This window comes from Pelodiscus sinensis, chromosome 1, assembly GCF_052426305.1.
Source record: "Pelodiscus sinensis isolate ZL-2025 chromosome 1, ASM5242630v1, whole genome shotgun sequence".
Classification (NCBI taxonomy): Eukaryota; Metazoa; Chordata; order Testudines; family Trionychidae; genus Pelodiscus; species Pelodiscus sinensis.
In genome coordinates this window covers 30,678,589-30,695,995 of record NC_143052.1, presented here as the reverse complement: position 1 = coordinate 30,695,995, position 17,407 = coordinate 30,678,589, and the positions used below count along the sequence as shown (strand labels likewise).

Genomic DNA, 17,407 nt, shown 5'->3' with positions numbered 1-17,407 from the left:
GCCATGAGGCCCTGGCATGTCCCGTGGGCTGGGAGGGAAAGGGATGCAACAGAAGAGCTCCAATCCAAAACAAACCTATTTAACTCTATCTAAACTGGTACTCAACTGGGGAAGCAACTTGGAAAGAACAAAGGTATTAAACTAGGTGCTAACAACTCTAAAGACTTTCAAATACCCCTGAGAAAATGCTTGCAATCAAGCAATAAAGGAGCTCTAACAACCATCACTGGTGGTAAGAAGGAACTGAAGGTGTGGAAGGCCAATGGGGGTATGTACAGGCAGTCCCCGAGTTACGCGGATCCGACTTATGTCGGTTCAGCACTTACGAACGGGGCTCTCTCGCTCCAGAGCTCGCAGGCAGCGGGACCGCCCAGAGCGCAGCGGTCCTGCCACCTCAACCTCCGGGGGAGAAAAGCTGCTCCGGGTGCCCCTGGTCTGCTGGGGACCGTCTCCAGCAGACCAGGGACACCGGGAGCAAAGCCGCAGCGGCGGCGGGGTCCCGCGCCTCTGAGGCTTTGCCAGAGCCTCTGGTCTGCGGGGGACCGTCTCCAGCAGACCAGGGACACGGGGAGCAAAGCCGCAGCGGCGGCGGGGTCCTGCGCCTCTGAGGCTTTGCCAGAGCAAAGCCTCAGAGGCGCGGCACCCCGCCACCGCTGCGGCTTTGCTCCCCGTGTCCCTGGTCTGCTGGGGGGTGAGGGGGGCGCAGCTAGTGCGCCCCCTCCCCCAGCAGACCAGGCTTTTGTTGTGGACCCTGGGGTAGAGCAGCTGGGGTGCTGCCGGGTTGGTCCTGCAGGGACCTACCTGGCAGCCCAGCTGTTCTGTCCCAGGCTCGAGATTCAGCCGCTGTTGAAACTGATCAGTGGCTGATTCCAGGAAGCTGGGGGCAGAGCAATTCTGCCTCCAGCTTTCTGTAGTCAGCCCCTGGTCAGTTTCAGCAGCAGCGGCTGAATCTGGAGCCAGTTCCGACTTACATGCAAATTCAACTTAAGAACAAACCTATAGTCCCTATCTTGTATGTAACCCGGGGACTGCTTGTATACACTGATATAGTGGCACCACTCAAGGGCGCTCCACTGCTGGCCCAACAAGTATCGCAAGGGGAAACTCTCCAACAATCTGTGCATGTGGTGCGCGCGCACCTAAGTGGAATGAACATGAGAAAGCATTCGAAGAAGAAACTTCTCTATTGTATTTAGCATAGTGTACACTATGGACCCAATCCTGAAAATTTTACCTGATTTATAAATCCCATTAACTTAACTCAGAATTAGGCTCTTTTTGAACACAGGAGTTTCTCCTGACCACCCACAAAAAGTAGTACATTAAATGAAAATCTACCTGCCAATGAAAATATATAGTAAAAAACTGTACTCTAGTGCAATGACATCTGATTTTGCCCAATAATTAATAAGTTTAAGTTCAAAAAAGTTATGCAAAATCAAGAACAGGCCCAAAAGAAACTGAATTTACAGAATGCTATTAGCTGTAGGAGAGTCACAACTGAAATGTAAATAAAATTGCTATTCAAAGTCTTTTCTAATTCCAGATCAGGAGTAGACCAGTTCTTTCATCTTATTATATGAAAGGTAGTTTTAGAAAACCTAAAATATTCAAATATAATTTAATTCTGGATTATAATAAATGAATAAATATTTTCATGTCAGTTGTAGAAATAAAAATGATATTAAGGTCTGCATTGTAGAATGCTCAGTTTTTTACGCCGTTACCCACCAACAGCTCTCAACTTGAAGGCTAAGCTCCCTTAGTGGGGAGTAGGAGGTTGTTGGGATAAAACCTCAATATGGATATAAAAATGAATATTAATCGCCATCAGTACAGATGATGTGAAAGAGGGGTTGGCTGCAATGATGAAAGGGAAGGTGGCTAATGAAGATTATATCCCCTCAGAATTTCTTCATTGACTAGGCCCCAGGGACTCTGATGGTTGATGAAACTATACATAATAACTATGGCATATGGATGCATCCCAAAAGCCTGGCGGGAGCAACAGTCATTGCCATACTTAAACCAGACAAGCCAACTAACAGCCCAGGAAGATACAGGCCAATATCACTCCTATGTAATACCTAAACACTTCTAAAATGTACCATTCTTCAGAAAATCATTCCTCTTGTTGAGTTAGCAATCCTCAAAGAACAAGTGGGATTCTGGCCCAAATGTTATTATTGTGACCATATTTTGGTTTATGTGGTCCAGAAACAGGCGAGCACTAGTTGAAGAGCAGGAGTGTCAATGTTACAGGTATCATCAATGGCTGAATTATGTACTCCAAAATCGAGTGCTGTGCACCAGCACACATGAGAAGTAGCCATACTCGATTTGTTGGTTGTCCAAACACTCCAATGTGGTGCAAGACTATAACCCTCAATTTGATCCCAACATGTTGCTTTTGCATATTACTCCCTCATCCATTCGCCGTGATACCACACCCCTTTGGAAATTCGAGGATCATGGACAATGAACATTTTCCCAACAGAACCTTAACATCATCCCTCACCACCACTTAAAGTCGAGTAAGCACCTTTGGGCCCACTCATTAAATGTTCAACAATGCAACTTCAACCCTGATGAAGTCTGGAAAGCCAAATGGAGTTTGCAAGAAGTCACAAATAAACACTTTAACAAAAGACCTGAAACAGAAGATTCTTGATTTTGATCTATAAAGTTCATAGGCAACCCTCAGCTGTTATCTGCACAAACCATGACAAATGCTGATGCTTGCTGCACAAATGAAAAATTAAGAACTCTTTAGTGTACGACTGTGATCACTTAGAACAGATCATGGAACATATAACTGAATGCCCAAACCACAAATATGAAGGAAGCATCATAGCAATACACTCTGCTACTCCAGACACAATTATCTAGCTTACCCATCTAACTGAAAAATTACAGTTGCTCTACATTTATATCAGCCATACAAAGGAGAAAAATATAGGTTTTATATCTCCTATTTTGTTTTAATGCCATACTTTGTTTTAAAATATTTACTGTTATTACAATTTGAGCTTTGTATAAGATATTTAATAGACATTTTAATTGCAAGCTATAAATGCAATACATATCAGGTCATAAATCCAAGGACAATTTTGTTGAAAAGACAAATGAGCATCTTCTCAAAGAACAAAGTACTTCCTCACATACCAGAACCACTAGTCTAGTACAGACATGATCTTTGTCTCAAGAAAGAGTTTCATGTTTTAGAAAAAGACCTGGTGGCATTTAAAAAAGAGGATTTTTTTTCATAGGTTGTTCCAAAGAGGAATGTAGGTTGTGTTACTACAGCTATAAAGTAAGACACAAAAGGGAGTTATTTTTTTAGAAATCCTTTAGAAAGAAAAAGCAACAGTTAAATCACCTACAAAATTCATATTGAAGTACAGGCAGTCCCCGAGTTACGCGGATCCGACTTATGTCGGATCCGCAGTTACAAACGGGGCTTTTCTCACCCTGGAGGACGGGAGCGGCGGGACGCCCAGATGCGCCGCGGTCCGCTGCCCCCGTCCTTCGGGGCGAGAAAAGCTGCTCCCCATCTCCCTGGGCTGTCCCGCTGCGGCTTTGCTCTCCGTCTCCCTGCAGACCAGGGAGACGGGGAGCAAAGCCGCGGAGCACGCCCGCAGGGGGACAGCCCAAGTGTGCCCGGGCTGTCCCGCTGCCTGCGCACTCTGCGGCTTTGCTCCGCGTCTCCCAGGTCAGCAGACCAGGGAGATGGAGCAAAGCCGTGGAGGACTTGGGCGGTCCCGCCACCCCTGTCTCCCTGGTCTGCTGGGGGGGGGGGTGCAGCTAGTGCCCCCCCCCCAGCAGACCAGGCTTTTCTTGCCTACCCCTGGGGTAGAGCAGCTGGGGGCTGCCGGGTTGGTTCCGCAGCGCCGCTCCGGACCAACCCAGCAGCACCCCAGCTGCTCTGCCCCAGGCATCCTGATTCAGCCGCTGCTGGTCAGTTTCAGCAGCGGCTGAATCAGGACACCTGGGGCAGAGCAGCTGGGGTGCTGCTGGGTTGCTCCAGTAGCGCCGAGGAGCCGCGCTACCGGAGCAACCCAGCGGCACCCCAGCTGCTCTGCCCCAGGCGTCCTGATTCAGCCGCTGCTGAAACTGACCAGTGGCTGACTACAGGAAGCTGGAGGCAGAGTTGCTCTGCCCCAGGCTTCCTGGAATCAGCTGCTGATCAGTTTCAGCAGCAGCTGACTTGGGGACGCCTGGGTTTCTTAAGTTGAATCTGTATGTAAGTCAGAACTGGCGTCCAGATTCAGCCGCGGTTGAAACTGATCAGTTTCAGCAGCGGCTGATGCCAGTTCCGACTTACATACAGATTCAACTTAAGAACAAACCTACAGTCCCTATCTTGTACGTAACCCGGGGACTGCCTGTACACTTCTTTTACATATGCTACAGTTTTCATCCTTCACTGCAGGAAAACAATTATGGTTGAAAATGCTGGTTCCTTAGTTGGGGCTTGCCCACACAATGAATGATGCAATAGAGAGGAAAGACTTCAAGAGCACACTCAAATTTCCTTGTGTGCTTTAATGTAGTTCCATTAATGCTCATTAATGCAATTCCATTTCATTTAGTGAATGTCAGCAGATTCACACAGTCCAGTTAGTGTACAACACACCAGTGCACACTTAAATTTACATTCCCCTAGTACAGATCCATTCACCATGAAGACAACACCCAACTCATTTGATGCAACTATAATACTTAAATTGATAAGCTTTATTTATAAAATGTATATCTGCAAATATTTTGCATCAAAGCTTCTAATGATGTGTAAATAATACAAGGTAGTATATACTACCTTAGGCTGTGTCCAGACTGCATCCCTCTGCCGAGAGAAGGATGCACATCAAGCACTTCAGAAGCGCAAATGAGCCCAGGATATTTAAATGTCGAAATGAGGAGTACAGGAGCAGCCAAAAAAGCTCTCCAGTGTCGGCAGAGCCGCGGCTACACTTTACTTTCATTTTTGACACTGAGCCTGATCGGCACAGCGTTGGAATGTAAGAATGCAAATGCAGCCCAGGATATTTAAATCCCGGGCTCATTTGCACTTCCGAAGTGCTTGATTTGCATCCCTTTCTTGGCAGAGGGATGCAGTCTAGACACAGCCTTAGAATATATACTACCATAGACGCGACTACTCTGACCACTGAGTACATAGCCTGAGATGCTATCTGGGGAAAAAGAAGAAGAAGGGGAAAAATGAATATTTTAACATTAAAATGTCAAAAAAGTTTGGTGAAAATTTAAATTCTTCTACTTAGGCCCTTGTAAAACATAAAACAACTACAATAATTTGATTTGTGTGTGTGAAAATTTTCCCATTTTATAGACAACTAATTGTAACATAGTTTGTTTCCCCTCAAAATAAGTGAAAGCCTTAAAAAACAAAAGACGACAAATGAGGAATAAAAATGTTTCATCTCCTAAAATGTCATTTTGTTATGTGGGATGCCAGACCATCAGCTGCACAAGATTATCTACTCGCTTTCAAGGAGAAGAGGAGATGAAAGATGATGCATTTAAGCCACCTTTGCATACATCTTGCCCTCAATATAAACTTGGATCAATTTGAATTCTGTTCTAAATCATGCTGGCTTGTAATGGCCACCAAAGGGCCCTTATATCAGCCAGGTATTACCAAAACACCACACACACACACCAATCACACCCCTTATCAGTTGCACTCCACTAAGGGCACGTCTTTACCATGGACTGGATTGATGGGCAGTGATCAACCCAGCGGAGGTTGATTTATCGTGTCTATACAAGGCATGACAAATCAACCGCTAAGCACTCTCCTATTGAATCCGGTACTACAGCAAAATAAAAAGAATAAGCAGAGTCAATGGGAGAGCGTAAGCTGTTGACTTACCCCTGTGAAGATACTGTGGTAAGCAAACGTAAGAACACTGACTTCAGCTACATTATTTATGTAACTGAAGTTGCATAACTTAGGTGAATGGCCTGTGGTAGCACAGACAAGGCCTGAGCTGGCCTGTAGGGAACTAGTTTGTCCATTGAGGAGTGTTTAAGGCAGCTTTCCAGGCTCTCTTTGCTACTGGAGTAGTACAAATGGGCTGGGAGAGGGAACAGGACCTTTCTTTATACACAGTAAACACAGTATGTCACATAGAAGGCCAAATTCCCTCTTTAGTAAAACATGCATAACTGAACAGAGACTGACAATCCCTATGCTTATTATATAGAATATTGTAAAATAAATTGCTACTTGAACAATTTAGTTATTTGACAAACCTTATATATGGAAAGATCACATTTTAAGGATTATGCCAGAAATCAGAAAATTAAGATTAACACTATTTCCTGACAATTAAATGCTTATTTTTCAACTTTAATGTCCTATTTATGTTTGTCTTTTCAGTGGAATAATTGTATCGTTAATATGATGTAAATGTATTCGGTTTCTGCAGAGCTATTGTTGTGAAACTTACCTTGCTACATGATTAATTACTGGAGCAAAGTTTGTTGGGCCATAAAGCTGTACAGATTTTAAACTTCTATAGTATGCTTCCATTACTCCATCAATTCCACTGCAATAGGGATTCTGAGGGTTTCCATTCTAAACAGTTAAAGAAAATTGGATAGGATTATTAATATTTTAAGTTAAGACTCAAAATAAACAGTACCAAAATATACAGAAGTAGTTCTAATATGGTATTTAACTGAACATCTTGTGTTCCTTTAAGGCTTGAAGGAGGTGTACCGGTAGTTCGGAATAGGAAGCCTAGTCCGAACTACCTAGTTCGAGCCCCATGTAGCCACGCTGCACGGGGTTCGAACCAGCGGGGTTTTAAAAATGGCGGCTCCCCGCTTATGCAAATGAAGCCCGGGAAATTCAAATCCCGGGCTTCATTTGCAAGTGCGGTATGCCTACATTACCCTCCTAGTTCGAACTAGGAGGGTAGTGTAGACATACCCAAAGTCTCTTGATGGCTTCAGTATTCTCCTCTGTACTGGGCAAGCTGATCCTGAGGATGATTGTTGGGATTTCACTATGTTGGGAGACACTGGATTGCTTGGAATTCTTGTATTTAAGACTAAGCTTTTTCAGGCATTTTTTAAAATATATATACTACATCTCTACAATACCTATTACACTGAATGCCTATGCACAATAGGCTGCCAATTTGGTGAGATCCATGTACATATTGTGAAGCAAATATATCAAATCCAGTTTAGCTTTAAAATTTCATACTGAATATCAGGGCAAGTAATTAAAAAATACACCTTTACTTCTGAAATGATTTGATTTTATGAGTCAGTTGTCAATATAGAGAGAACACCTGCAGGCATCAATCAAGATGTTAAGCCACTACCACCATCAAGCATGGTGAATATTTTGGGGAGCATTGCATGCTTAAAGGACAACACGTCTTATACTGGTAGTAACTAAAAGTTACACCGAGATATATCCTGCATCTACTTTTATTGAAATATATGCACAAACATCTTGAAGGTTTAAGGCCACAGACTAGTCCTGCTGATTTAGAGTAGTGATAATACTTCCTAGAACAATTACGTGGAATTGTATCTTCCCAAAGTATTTGTTTCATTTTCAGAGTGCACAGGAATAAGGGAATACCAGAAACAAAACCTCTTTATCAAGCTACTGTAGCTGAGGCCTAGATATATTATGTTTCCTTCCTCTTTTGGGGGTTTAAAAGGACCTTCCCTATGACCTGGTTTTCTGCCTATAAGCTAGTCCTGATGAAGAGTGCTGAAATTGCTTTCTTGAACAGGAAAGTTGTTTACTTTGGAAAGCTGGATGATTGAACTGGTAGAACAGTTTTTTTTTCAGTTTTATTGCCTGTTATGAACAAAATACATAAAAATACTCCTGAAAAAGAGATCAGAATATACTACTGTACACTCAAAGTTTTTCTGTACTGCCAGGAATTTGAGTGTATGTACAACCACAAAACAATCTTTGTTAAACATACAAGAAAAGTTATTAAAAACTGTATTCTATGTCTTTTCTTACCAAAGCAAATTCATGAGAGACTCTTCCATCTGGGGGCAGCTTAGCCCCAAAACCTAGAGCTGGAAACATTTTGTCAGTATCATAATCTTGAATGATTTCACCTACTGCCTTCAGTGCCATGCCATAAGCATTCAGTTGGTAGGGGTTCATATAGTGGAGTGAGGTAGGCTGTGCAGGGTTACCTGTTAAAACAAAGATCAGATGCATCTTACAATGGACTCACTTGAGAATGCAACTTAGCATTAAAGTGAGAAAGGTATCTTGTATTCTAGGGAAAATCCAAGATATGCAACCTGGAAGACTAGGCTATCAAGTGATAGAGTGGTCTCAGAACTGCCTCTAGTCTGGAAGAGGTTCATTGCAACTGTTCTCATGTAAGTCTGAAAAACTGACCATTTCACAAACACAGAGGAGATTTGAATAAAATTGGTACATATCAGAATATTCAGTTATAGGAAAAACAAAGTAAGTATATTTATTAAAAAGGCAGAAATTTTTCTTATGAGCAGATGGATGATTAGACCTAAACATCACAGTACCTAAAGGGAATAAACCCTAAGAACTCTATAATCACCATGATAATACAGCAGAGACTTCAAAGATGAATGGCTATACACTAACAAAACAGAAAAGGTCACTGGAATTCAACACAAATGTGGGATTCAAACTGACACGTTGAACCTGCAGCTTCTCAGTGATGCTCAAGTTTAGAGACCATGAGTGACTGACACACTAAGCTAAAGATGTAATCACTTGATTGCCCGATTTCTTTTATTGCCTCTAAGTATATACCAGTGTAGATTAGTTTTACTACTAATACTATGTTCTTTCTTACCATATATATTGTTCTTGATGAGAACTTCTCTTCTCTTTTCTAACAAACCTTGTTTGTTTAAACTTATTCTGATCGTAAGATCATTTTGGGATTATTTACAGGGAGCTATTCTGTGAAAGGAAAAGTACTTTTTTATTTCTAAGGAGAGGTAATCAAGGGGACCTGTAATATAAGTCCATTCAAGAATTTGTTCAGAAGCAATAACTAGAGATCCTGCTTTTGTAAAATGTAACCAGGATTGTGCTTGACTCCATACATTACAAAACCGAATGACCAAGAATCAAATAGTAGAGAACTACAGTAATAATATGTATGTATATGTTGTAGTCACTATATAAATGTTTTGTTTTTGATCAGAAAAGACAATTCCTGAAGTTTCTTCAGCTCATCTGTTATAGTCTTGCATTGCTTTTGTAATGCTTGGGTCACATAAGTAGCAATATTGCCTATTGCCACGATGCAAGTGGCGAAAATGGGAGGAGTCTTAGCTCTTTTCCCAAACTCTACTGCTGGCATAGCTATGTTAATATACAATAATGGACTCCCTCTTGCTACTCATGATTGAATCTTTAATTTATGGTGGACTAAACATAATTAAGACTATTTTTTCTTCTTAATTCTTGTTTGGCATAGCAGAACATAAAGGAGAGAAGAGAACTCTAAAGATATGGAAGGAAAAAAGTCAGCTAATGAGAGAGATATATTTTAATATACATTCCTGGCTAATGGAATTCTGAATATAAAATCTTAGTGTACTATGATCCTATTTTTAAATGAGCAATAAAGTTAACATAATAAAACTGAGTAATTAGTTGTGAGTATGCTGGTAATTTTTATTTGTAGAAATGCTGAGATATACTAGACTTTTTAATGAAATTTACAAAAACACTGCTGTTACTTTAAGAAGAAAAAACCTAAAAAATCTTTAACACTTAGTTTAATGTAATCTGGAACTATAAATTTGAAATCAAATGCCTGTATCACAAATACATAAATAATGTTGCATGGCATTATTAGTGGGCAAAATTAAGGGTGCTTGGGTGTCATGCTATCATTAATAACTATGGAATAGGGATTTAGAAAAGGAAGATGTTCTCAGGTAGGATTTATGATGAACTTTTTTTAGACATGTGGTTCTCTATCTGCTATGCTATCTAGTACATGTGATTTCTGTAGTATTCTAGTATTCTGTGGTTTCTAAATAAGCAAATGGCAGTATTAGAAGTGTTTCTAAAAGAGAAGTTACTCACCCTGTGAAGTAACGATTGTTCTTCGAGATGTGCCCCGTGGGTGCTCCACTCTAGGTGTCGGGTCCCGTCCCCGCGGCTCGGAGACTTTTCATAGCCGTGCTCCGCCGGCTCGCGCATGCGTGGTTCACCAGGATAGCGTTCGCGCCTTTGATCAGCCACGCGCGAGCCGGCAACCGTCCGTTCCTCTCATCTGAAAGAGACATTAAGAAGAAAAAATTTCCGGAGTGGGGAGGAAGGGCGGGTTGTGGAGCACCCACAGGGCACATCTCGAAGAACAATCGTTACTTCACAGGGTGAGTAACTTCTCTTTCTTCTTCGAGTGGCCCCGTGGGTGCTCCACTCTAGGTGACTCCGGAGCAGTACACAGAGCAGAATTAAAGCGCTCCGGAACCAAGACTATCAGCACGGTTTAGTACTGCTGTAGCCACGGAAAAATCTGAAGTAAACTGTTCTACTATAGCGTAATGTTTCATAAAAGTCGCATATGAAGACCATGTTGCTGCTCTACAAATGTCGCGAAATGACACTCCACTGAGGAAGGCCGTAGTAGCAGCCACTGCCCTAATTGAAAGAGCTTTAGGGCGAGAGGGGAGAGGCTTCCCTCGCAGCGAATGACACATGGATATACATAAAACTATGAGCTTAGAAATACGCTGAGAAGTTAAAGGCTGTCCTTTTGAGTGACTCGCTACTGCCACCAACAGATGGTCTGTTTTCCTAAAACCCCGTGTTCTGTCGATGTAGTACGCCAACGCCCTTCTCACATCCAGAGTATGTAAGTGTGCTGCTTGAGTTGAGGTATGAGGTTTCGGAAAGAAGCATGGTAAGACCACCAGTTCATTTATGTGGAATTCAGAAGACACCTTCGGAATAAACGCTGGATGGGTCCTCAATGTTACTGATTCTTTCGAAAAGACTGTGTTGGGCGGAGAAGCCATGAAAGCTGCTATCTCACTCACTCTGCGAGCTGAGGTGAGGGCTAGGAGAAAAACCAGTTTGAGCGTAAGTAAGTGTAGTGTTACTGTCGCTAAGGGCTCGAAAGGGGGACGAGTCAAAGTTTGTAGGACCAAGTCCAAATTCCATGCGGGGGGGCGGGGGGGGGGGGCGGAGAGTCTCCGCGGGGGGTGGAGATTCAAAAGCCCCTTCAGAAATCTTTTCGTAGTGGGGTGAGCAAACAAAGAAATACCGTCAACTCTATGATGGAATGCATTAATTGCTGCCAAATGCACCCGTAGCGATGCAATTGCCAAACCATTGTCATGTAGTTGCAAGAGATAGTCCAGTACACAAGGTAAGGGTGCAGAACGCGAATGCACGTTATTGTCCGCACACCATGCTTGGAACTTTGCCCACTTAGCTGTGTAAGCAGTTCGAGTAGATTGTTTCCGACTATGCATCAACACTTGTTTGACTCGTTGGGAGCAGGATTGCTCGGAGTCGGTAAACCAGTCAGCATCCACGCAGTGAGGTGTAGGACCTCCGGTCGCGGATGACTGAGGGATCCATTGTCCTGGGTCAACAGATTCGGAAGGGAAGGTAGAGGATATGGCACTTTCACGGACATCTGGTGAAGCATTGAAAACCAAGGCTGGCGAGCCCATGCTGGCGCGAGAAGGATTACTCGAGCTTTGTCTACATTGATCTTTTCGAGAACTCTGGGAATTAACACTACTGGTGGGAAAGCATACAGTAATGAAGTCCCCCAATGGAGAACGAAGGCGTCCCCCAGCGAATGGCGACCTATCCCGGCTCATGAACAATAATTGGGACATTTCGAATTGAGTTATGTCGCAAACAGGTCTATCGTTGGAAATCCTCATCGACCGAAGATACGATTCAGTACGTCTGAGCGAATTTCCCACTCGTGGTCGTGTGGAAAACGCCTGCTGAGAGAATCCGCTACTAGATTGTCGGCACCCGGCAGGTAGGAAGCTGTTAGAACAGTGTTGTTGGTAATACACCAATTCCATAAATGGATGCTCTCTGCGCAAAGAGAACGGGATCGCGTACCTCCTTGCTTGTTTATATAAAACATAGTCGCCATGTTGTCTGTTAAAATCCTTGCCGTTGTATTTTGAATGCGTGACTGAAAATGCCTGCACGCGTGCCGCACCGCTCTCAACTCGAGCACATTAATGTGCAAAAGCATTTCTCTTGTCGACCACCATCCCTGGACCGTGAGATTGCCCATGTGAGCTCCCCAGCCTATGAGGGAGGCATCTGTCGTTATTTGTGTAGTAGGTTGAGGGCGATGAAATGGAACGCCTGTGAGGAGATTGGTCGGGTTGATCCACCACTGTAGGGATTCCCGGACATACTGCGGCACCACTAGCGGCCTGTGGACACCGTGCTTCGACGGGATGTAAACCGTGGCTAACCAGTGCTGGAGGCAACGAAAACGTAACCTTGCGTTGGACACTATGATGGTGGCAGCAGCCATATGCCCCAACAGTTGTTGACAGACACATGTGGGGATTGTTGGAGCGTGGACCACCATGTGCACCAATTCCTTGATTATTATAAAACGTTCCATCGGTAAATACGCGCGCGCCATGGTTGAATCGAGGCGCGCACCTATGAACATGAGATTTTGGGATGGAACTAGTGTTGACTTCTTCAAGTTTATGAGAAGGCCCAGGGTAGCAAACTCGTCGGATACTGTCCGAACCATATGACATGTTTCCATGCAGGTCGTACCCCTGAGAAGGTAATCGTCTAAGTAGGGGAATATTGTTACCCCTAGTCTGCGTAGGTGGGCCGCGACCACTGCTAGCATCTTGGTGAAGACTCTGGGGGCACATGCCAGGCCGAATGGAAGAACCCTGTACTGGTAATGTTCGCTCCCCAGTTGGAAACGAAGGAAACGTCTGTGTGCCACGTGAATCTCTACGTGGAAATAAGCGTCCTGCAAGTCGAGGACTGCAAACCAATCCTTTTCGTTCAATGACGGAAGAATGGTCGATAAGGTTACCATCTTGAAACGCTGCTTTCGAAGGTGCCGGTTCAGTCTTCGAAGGTCCAGGATGGATCTCCATCCTCCTGACTTCTTTGGTGTGAGGAAATATCGGGAGTAAAAGCCTTTCCCCCAAAACTGCTTGGGAACTCTATCACCCCGATGGTGAGCAAACGTTGAACTTCTTGCTCCAATAGATTCTTGTGAGAGGGGTCCCTGAAGAGGGACGGGGAGGGGGGAGTGGTAGGGGGAATAGAAAGAAAGGGGATGGAGAGGCCGGATTGAACTACCTCTAGCACCCATCTGTCTGTGGTGATCGTAGACCAGTGGTGGTAAAAAGAGCGTAAACGATGGTGAAAAAGATGATGGGTTTCCGTATTGACTATGGACGATTGGTTTGTATCCTCGACAAGCAAGTCAAATCTGTTGCTTAGTCGACTGTTGATTACCCGAACGGTTCTGCTGTGGTCGCTTGCGCTGGGGGCGCTGTCTAGGACGCTGGTTGTCGAAGGGACGTGATTGTTGTCTAGGGAAATTGAAGTCATATCTCCGTTGGTAGGGGAAATAACGCCTACGCTTGAAGGAAGGTGTGTACATCCCCAGTGTATGTAAAGTGGTGCATGAGTCTTTTCCCGAGTGGAGGACCTCATCGGTGTTTGCCGCAAAAAGTTTAAGTTTGTCAAAGGGCAGATCCTCAACCTTGCTCTGCAACTCCTTCGGTGCCCCTGCGGACGAAAGCCAAGATGATCTCCTCATGGCTATACCAGTAGCAGCGGCCTGAGCTGCTGTGTCAGCCATATCCATAGCGATCTGGAGCGCAGCGCTACATGATGTGTACCCCTCCTGTACTATCGCTTTCAGGAGTGGTTTCTTGGTGTCTGGGAGATGGTGCAACAAATCCGCTAGTTTGGAGTAATTATCAAAATTATGGTTTGACAGGTGGGCTGAGTAATTCGCAATGCGAAGTAAGAGTGTAGCTGAGGAATACACTTTCCTCCCAAAAATATCCAATTTTTTGTTGTCCTTGTCCAAAAGGGGATTTCTGTACTGTGGCGCCTTACTCCTACGTTGCGCTGCGTCTACTACCAGTGAATTGGGTTGGGGGTGATTAAATAAAAAGTTCAACCCCTTTGCTGGAACAAAATATTTTCTATCAGCTTTTTTTACTTGTAGGTGCAATTGATGTTGAGGTTTGCCATATCTCGTCCGCCACTTCCATAATCGCCTCATCGATTGGCAGCGTGACTTTCGCACGTTGTTGTGGGCGGATATTCTTCAGAAGGCAATGTCTCTTAACAGACACATCTGCTAGCTGTATGTCCTGTGTGTCTGCCACTCGTTTGAAGAGATCCTGAAAATGTTTCAGATCGTCCGGTGGAGAGATTTCAACTGGGCAAATTGCTTCATCCGGGGAAGACGATGGACAGTCCGCCGGGGAAGTTTTCGGTTTAGGGTCTTCCGTTTCCGATAGCTGGCCCTCCTCTGGGAACTGGTCTAACTGGATTGTTGAGCTTTTGACTGGAGAAGGTGAGCATAGTGGTTGTGATTTATGATGTAAGTATTCTGCTAACGGTGATTGATAGATGTGAGAAGATCCCCTATGCGATAATGGTGAACAATGACGGTGGAGGCGATCGTCATACGATCTATGATAGCGGTCACAGCAACGTTCAGAGCGTGACGGAGAGGGGTATCGAGAAGAACGTGCGCTATCATGCTGGATATAATAGACGCGGCAGGGGGAGCGCCTCACCAATCCGTATCTTGTGAGACGGGTGGGCGACCGGGATCGTGAACGGGATCGATGTGCATCTAAATACACCGCATCCCTATAACCATGCCAGCTGTACATAATCCAAGAGGGGGAAAAATAGTCGAGATAGCGACTTCGCCCTCTTGGTGAAGCAGGTGGGGAAAAAGACCTGTGCCTATGATGGGTCTTTGACAATGACTTCCTATATGCTGAAGTCTCATCCCTACCACGAAGCATAGGGGAACCAGGCACCGAGTGAAGGTGAGACGGTGCCGGAGAGGCCAGCTGCTGCTGGTCTAATGTCGATGCTGGCAAGACGCCCGGTGCCGGAGTTGACAAAGATGCCGAATCTGAGGCATTAGTGTGTTCCACCTCAGGTCTTGGTGCTGGGGAAGACGTCACTGCCGGGGCAAGGGAAACAGGCGCCGATTCACCGGGAGCCGTTGAAGCTGGTGCCGGGACGCTGATCAGTTGCAGCGCCGGCGCGCTTGTCAATTTCAAGGCGCGTGAAGCTGAAGCCGATGCCGGCTTGCTGGTCAGTTGCGGCGTCGCTCCCGGTGTTGGTGCTGAAGCCGCTCTGGCTCTGGATGGTGGGGGCTCCTTTATGCCATCCCCCGTGAGTTGTCTGGACCCCCCGGAGGTCACTTTAGAAGCCGCTGCTGGGGTTGAAACTGCCGCAGGGAGGGAGCGTGCCGGGGACGGCTTTGACGTTTTGGAGCCTGCCGGTCCCGGAGAAGCTGCTCTCCGCTTGTGCTGGGAGATTTTTGTGGCTGCTGAAGGGGTAGGGTCAGGCTGCAGTACCTTACCAAACATGAACATCCTTAGTTTCATCTCCCGCTCCCTCCGGGCTTTCGAAGTTAATTTGCGGCAATGGGTGCACTTGTCAGGGACATGAGTCTCCCCCAGGCACCTAATACAAGTGCCATGGCCGTCAGCTGTTGGCATGGCTTCTCGGCAGACCGAACATTTCTTGAAACCAGTTGATCCTGGCATTTTTGAGCAGAGTTACAGAAAAACTGAATCGTGTGTAACCCGCTGCGGTTAGTCAATTTCACAGCTTAGCGCTTCGCAGCAGCGCTTCTGAGTGAAAACAGTTTTAAAGAATTTTTTTTTTTTTAAACAAGAGAACACATAACAGTTAACAGGAACACAGCTAACCCTAAAACTCTAACTATTTACAGGTAGACAACTATCTAAAACCATGACTAGGGAAGAGATCAGGGAGCTCCGATCGCGACCTGAGGCGGTTGAGAGGAACTGACGGTTGCCGGCTCACGCGCGGCTGATCAAAGGCGTGAACGCTATCCTGGAGAACCACGCATGCGCGAGCCGGCGGAGCATGGCTATGAAAAGTCTCCGAGCCGCGGCGCCGGGACGGGACCCGACACCTAGAGTGGAGCACCCACGGGGCCACTCGAAGAAGAATTCAAACTTTCCTATTTGTGGAGAGAATGTACGTACCATCTTATGGCCCAGATGGATGGAGAGCTGTGGTCTGTGTCAGTCAGCTCTGCAAAGAGTCTGCCTGTGATCTAGTAATTATTCTTCATCCTTGGATGCCCCAGAACCAGTGACAACAAACCCCAGGTTGATTTGAGAAAGAGGCAGTACACTGGATCCCACTGAAGAGATCCCACACTGGAAAACGTTGGATTAAAAGACTCAGTGCACCTTCTGGATGCAATGGGATGGGCACTAGTCTGTATAAGCCCAATTCAAAGGTCTACATATAATAAAAGTCTAAATAATATTATTTTAAAAGTCAGTAAGTAACCAAATGTATGAATCATTGCACTGTTAAAAAAGAGCAAAAACCCAAGTCCATCCTGTGTTGAAATGGGTTCATGTTTTATGCAAACCTTTTATGCACAGCCCTAGTTCAAATTCAGGTACTTTATTACTTTTCAGACATCGTTTCTTGATAACAGCTTTTTGACATATCACCTGCAGGGTTCTGAATTCAAGTCAAGACTAATAAAAACTAAACAAAACATGTTTTTTAAGAATGTATCCTAATTCTAATGAACAATGTTGCAAAAATAATAATTTTAAAAAAACTATCATAATTCTGTGATGTATTAGAAGTGGTACTGTAAACTAGACATGAGAGGTAATTATTCTCTTCCACTCCATGCTGACTAGGCCTCAACTGGAGTATTGCGTCATGTTCTGGGTCCACATTTCAGGAAAGATTTCACTGAATCACTGAACCCACAGAAGAACAAAAAAAAATTATTAAAAGATCTAGAAAACATGACCTATGAGGGAAGATTGAAAAAAAATCAATTTTTTTTGAAGGAGGAGAAAAGACTGAGAAGAGACTTAAGTTTATAAGTACACAAAAAAGTTGTTATAAGAACCAGGGATACAAAATTATTAGCCTTAACCTTTGAGGCTAGGATAAGAAGCTTAAATTGCAGTTAGGGAAGGTGTAATGGACTGGAGGAGTGCTGACCAGCACCTGGTGACTAAGGGGTTAAGCTCAGGTAGCTATCAATGGTGATGGCCAGGGGCCCGGGAGAACCAATGAAATAGAGGGTTGAAATTTGAATTTGATATAGATTCCCTGCCTGCTTTCTTTGTGTGGGAG

General features: G+C 44.6%; 1 protein-coding gene across 8 annotated transcripts in view; it reads right to left on the bottom strand.

Annotated features, from left to right (window-relative positions):
- Positions 1-17,407, bottom strand: part of CPNE8 (copine 8) — a 220,726-nt gene that overhangs the window by 32,620 nt on the left and 170,699 nt on the right. For all 8 annotated transcript variants that reach the window (XM_006120408.5, XM_014572184.4, XM_025183253.3 and 5 more), the window contains 2 exons: positions 8,027-8,208; positions 6,477-6,604 (listed from right to left, as the gene is read on the bottom strand). In XM_006120408.5, the coding sequence (XP_006120470.1) occupies positions 6,477-6,604; positions 8,027-8,208 (310 nt within the window). The remainder of the gene's footprint in view (positions 1-6,476; positions 6,605-8,026; positions 8,209-17,407) is intronic.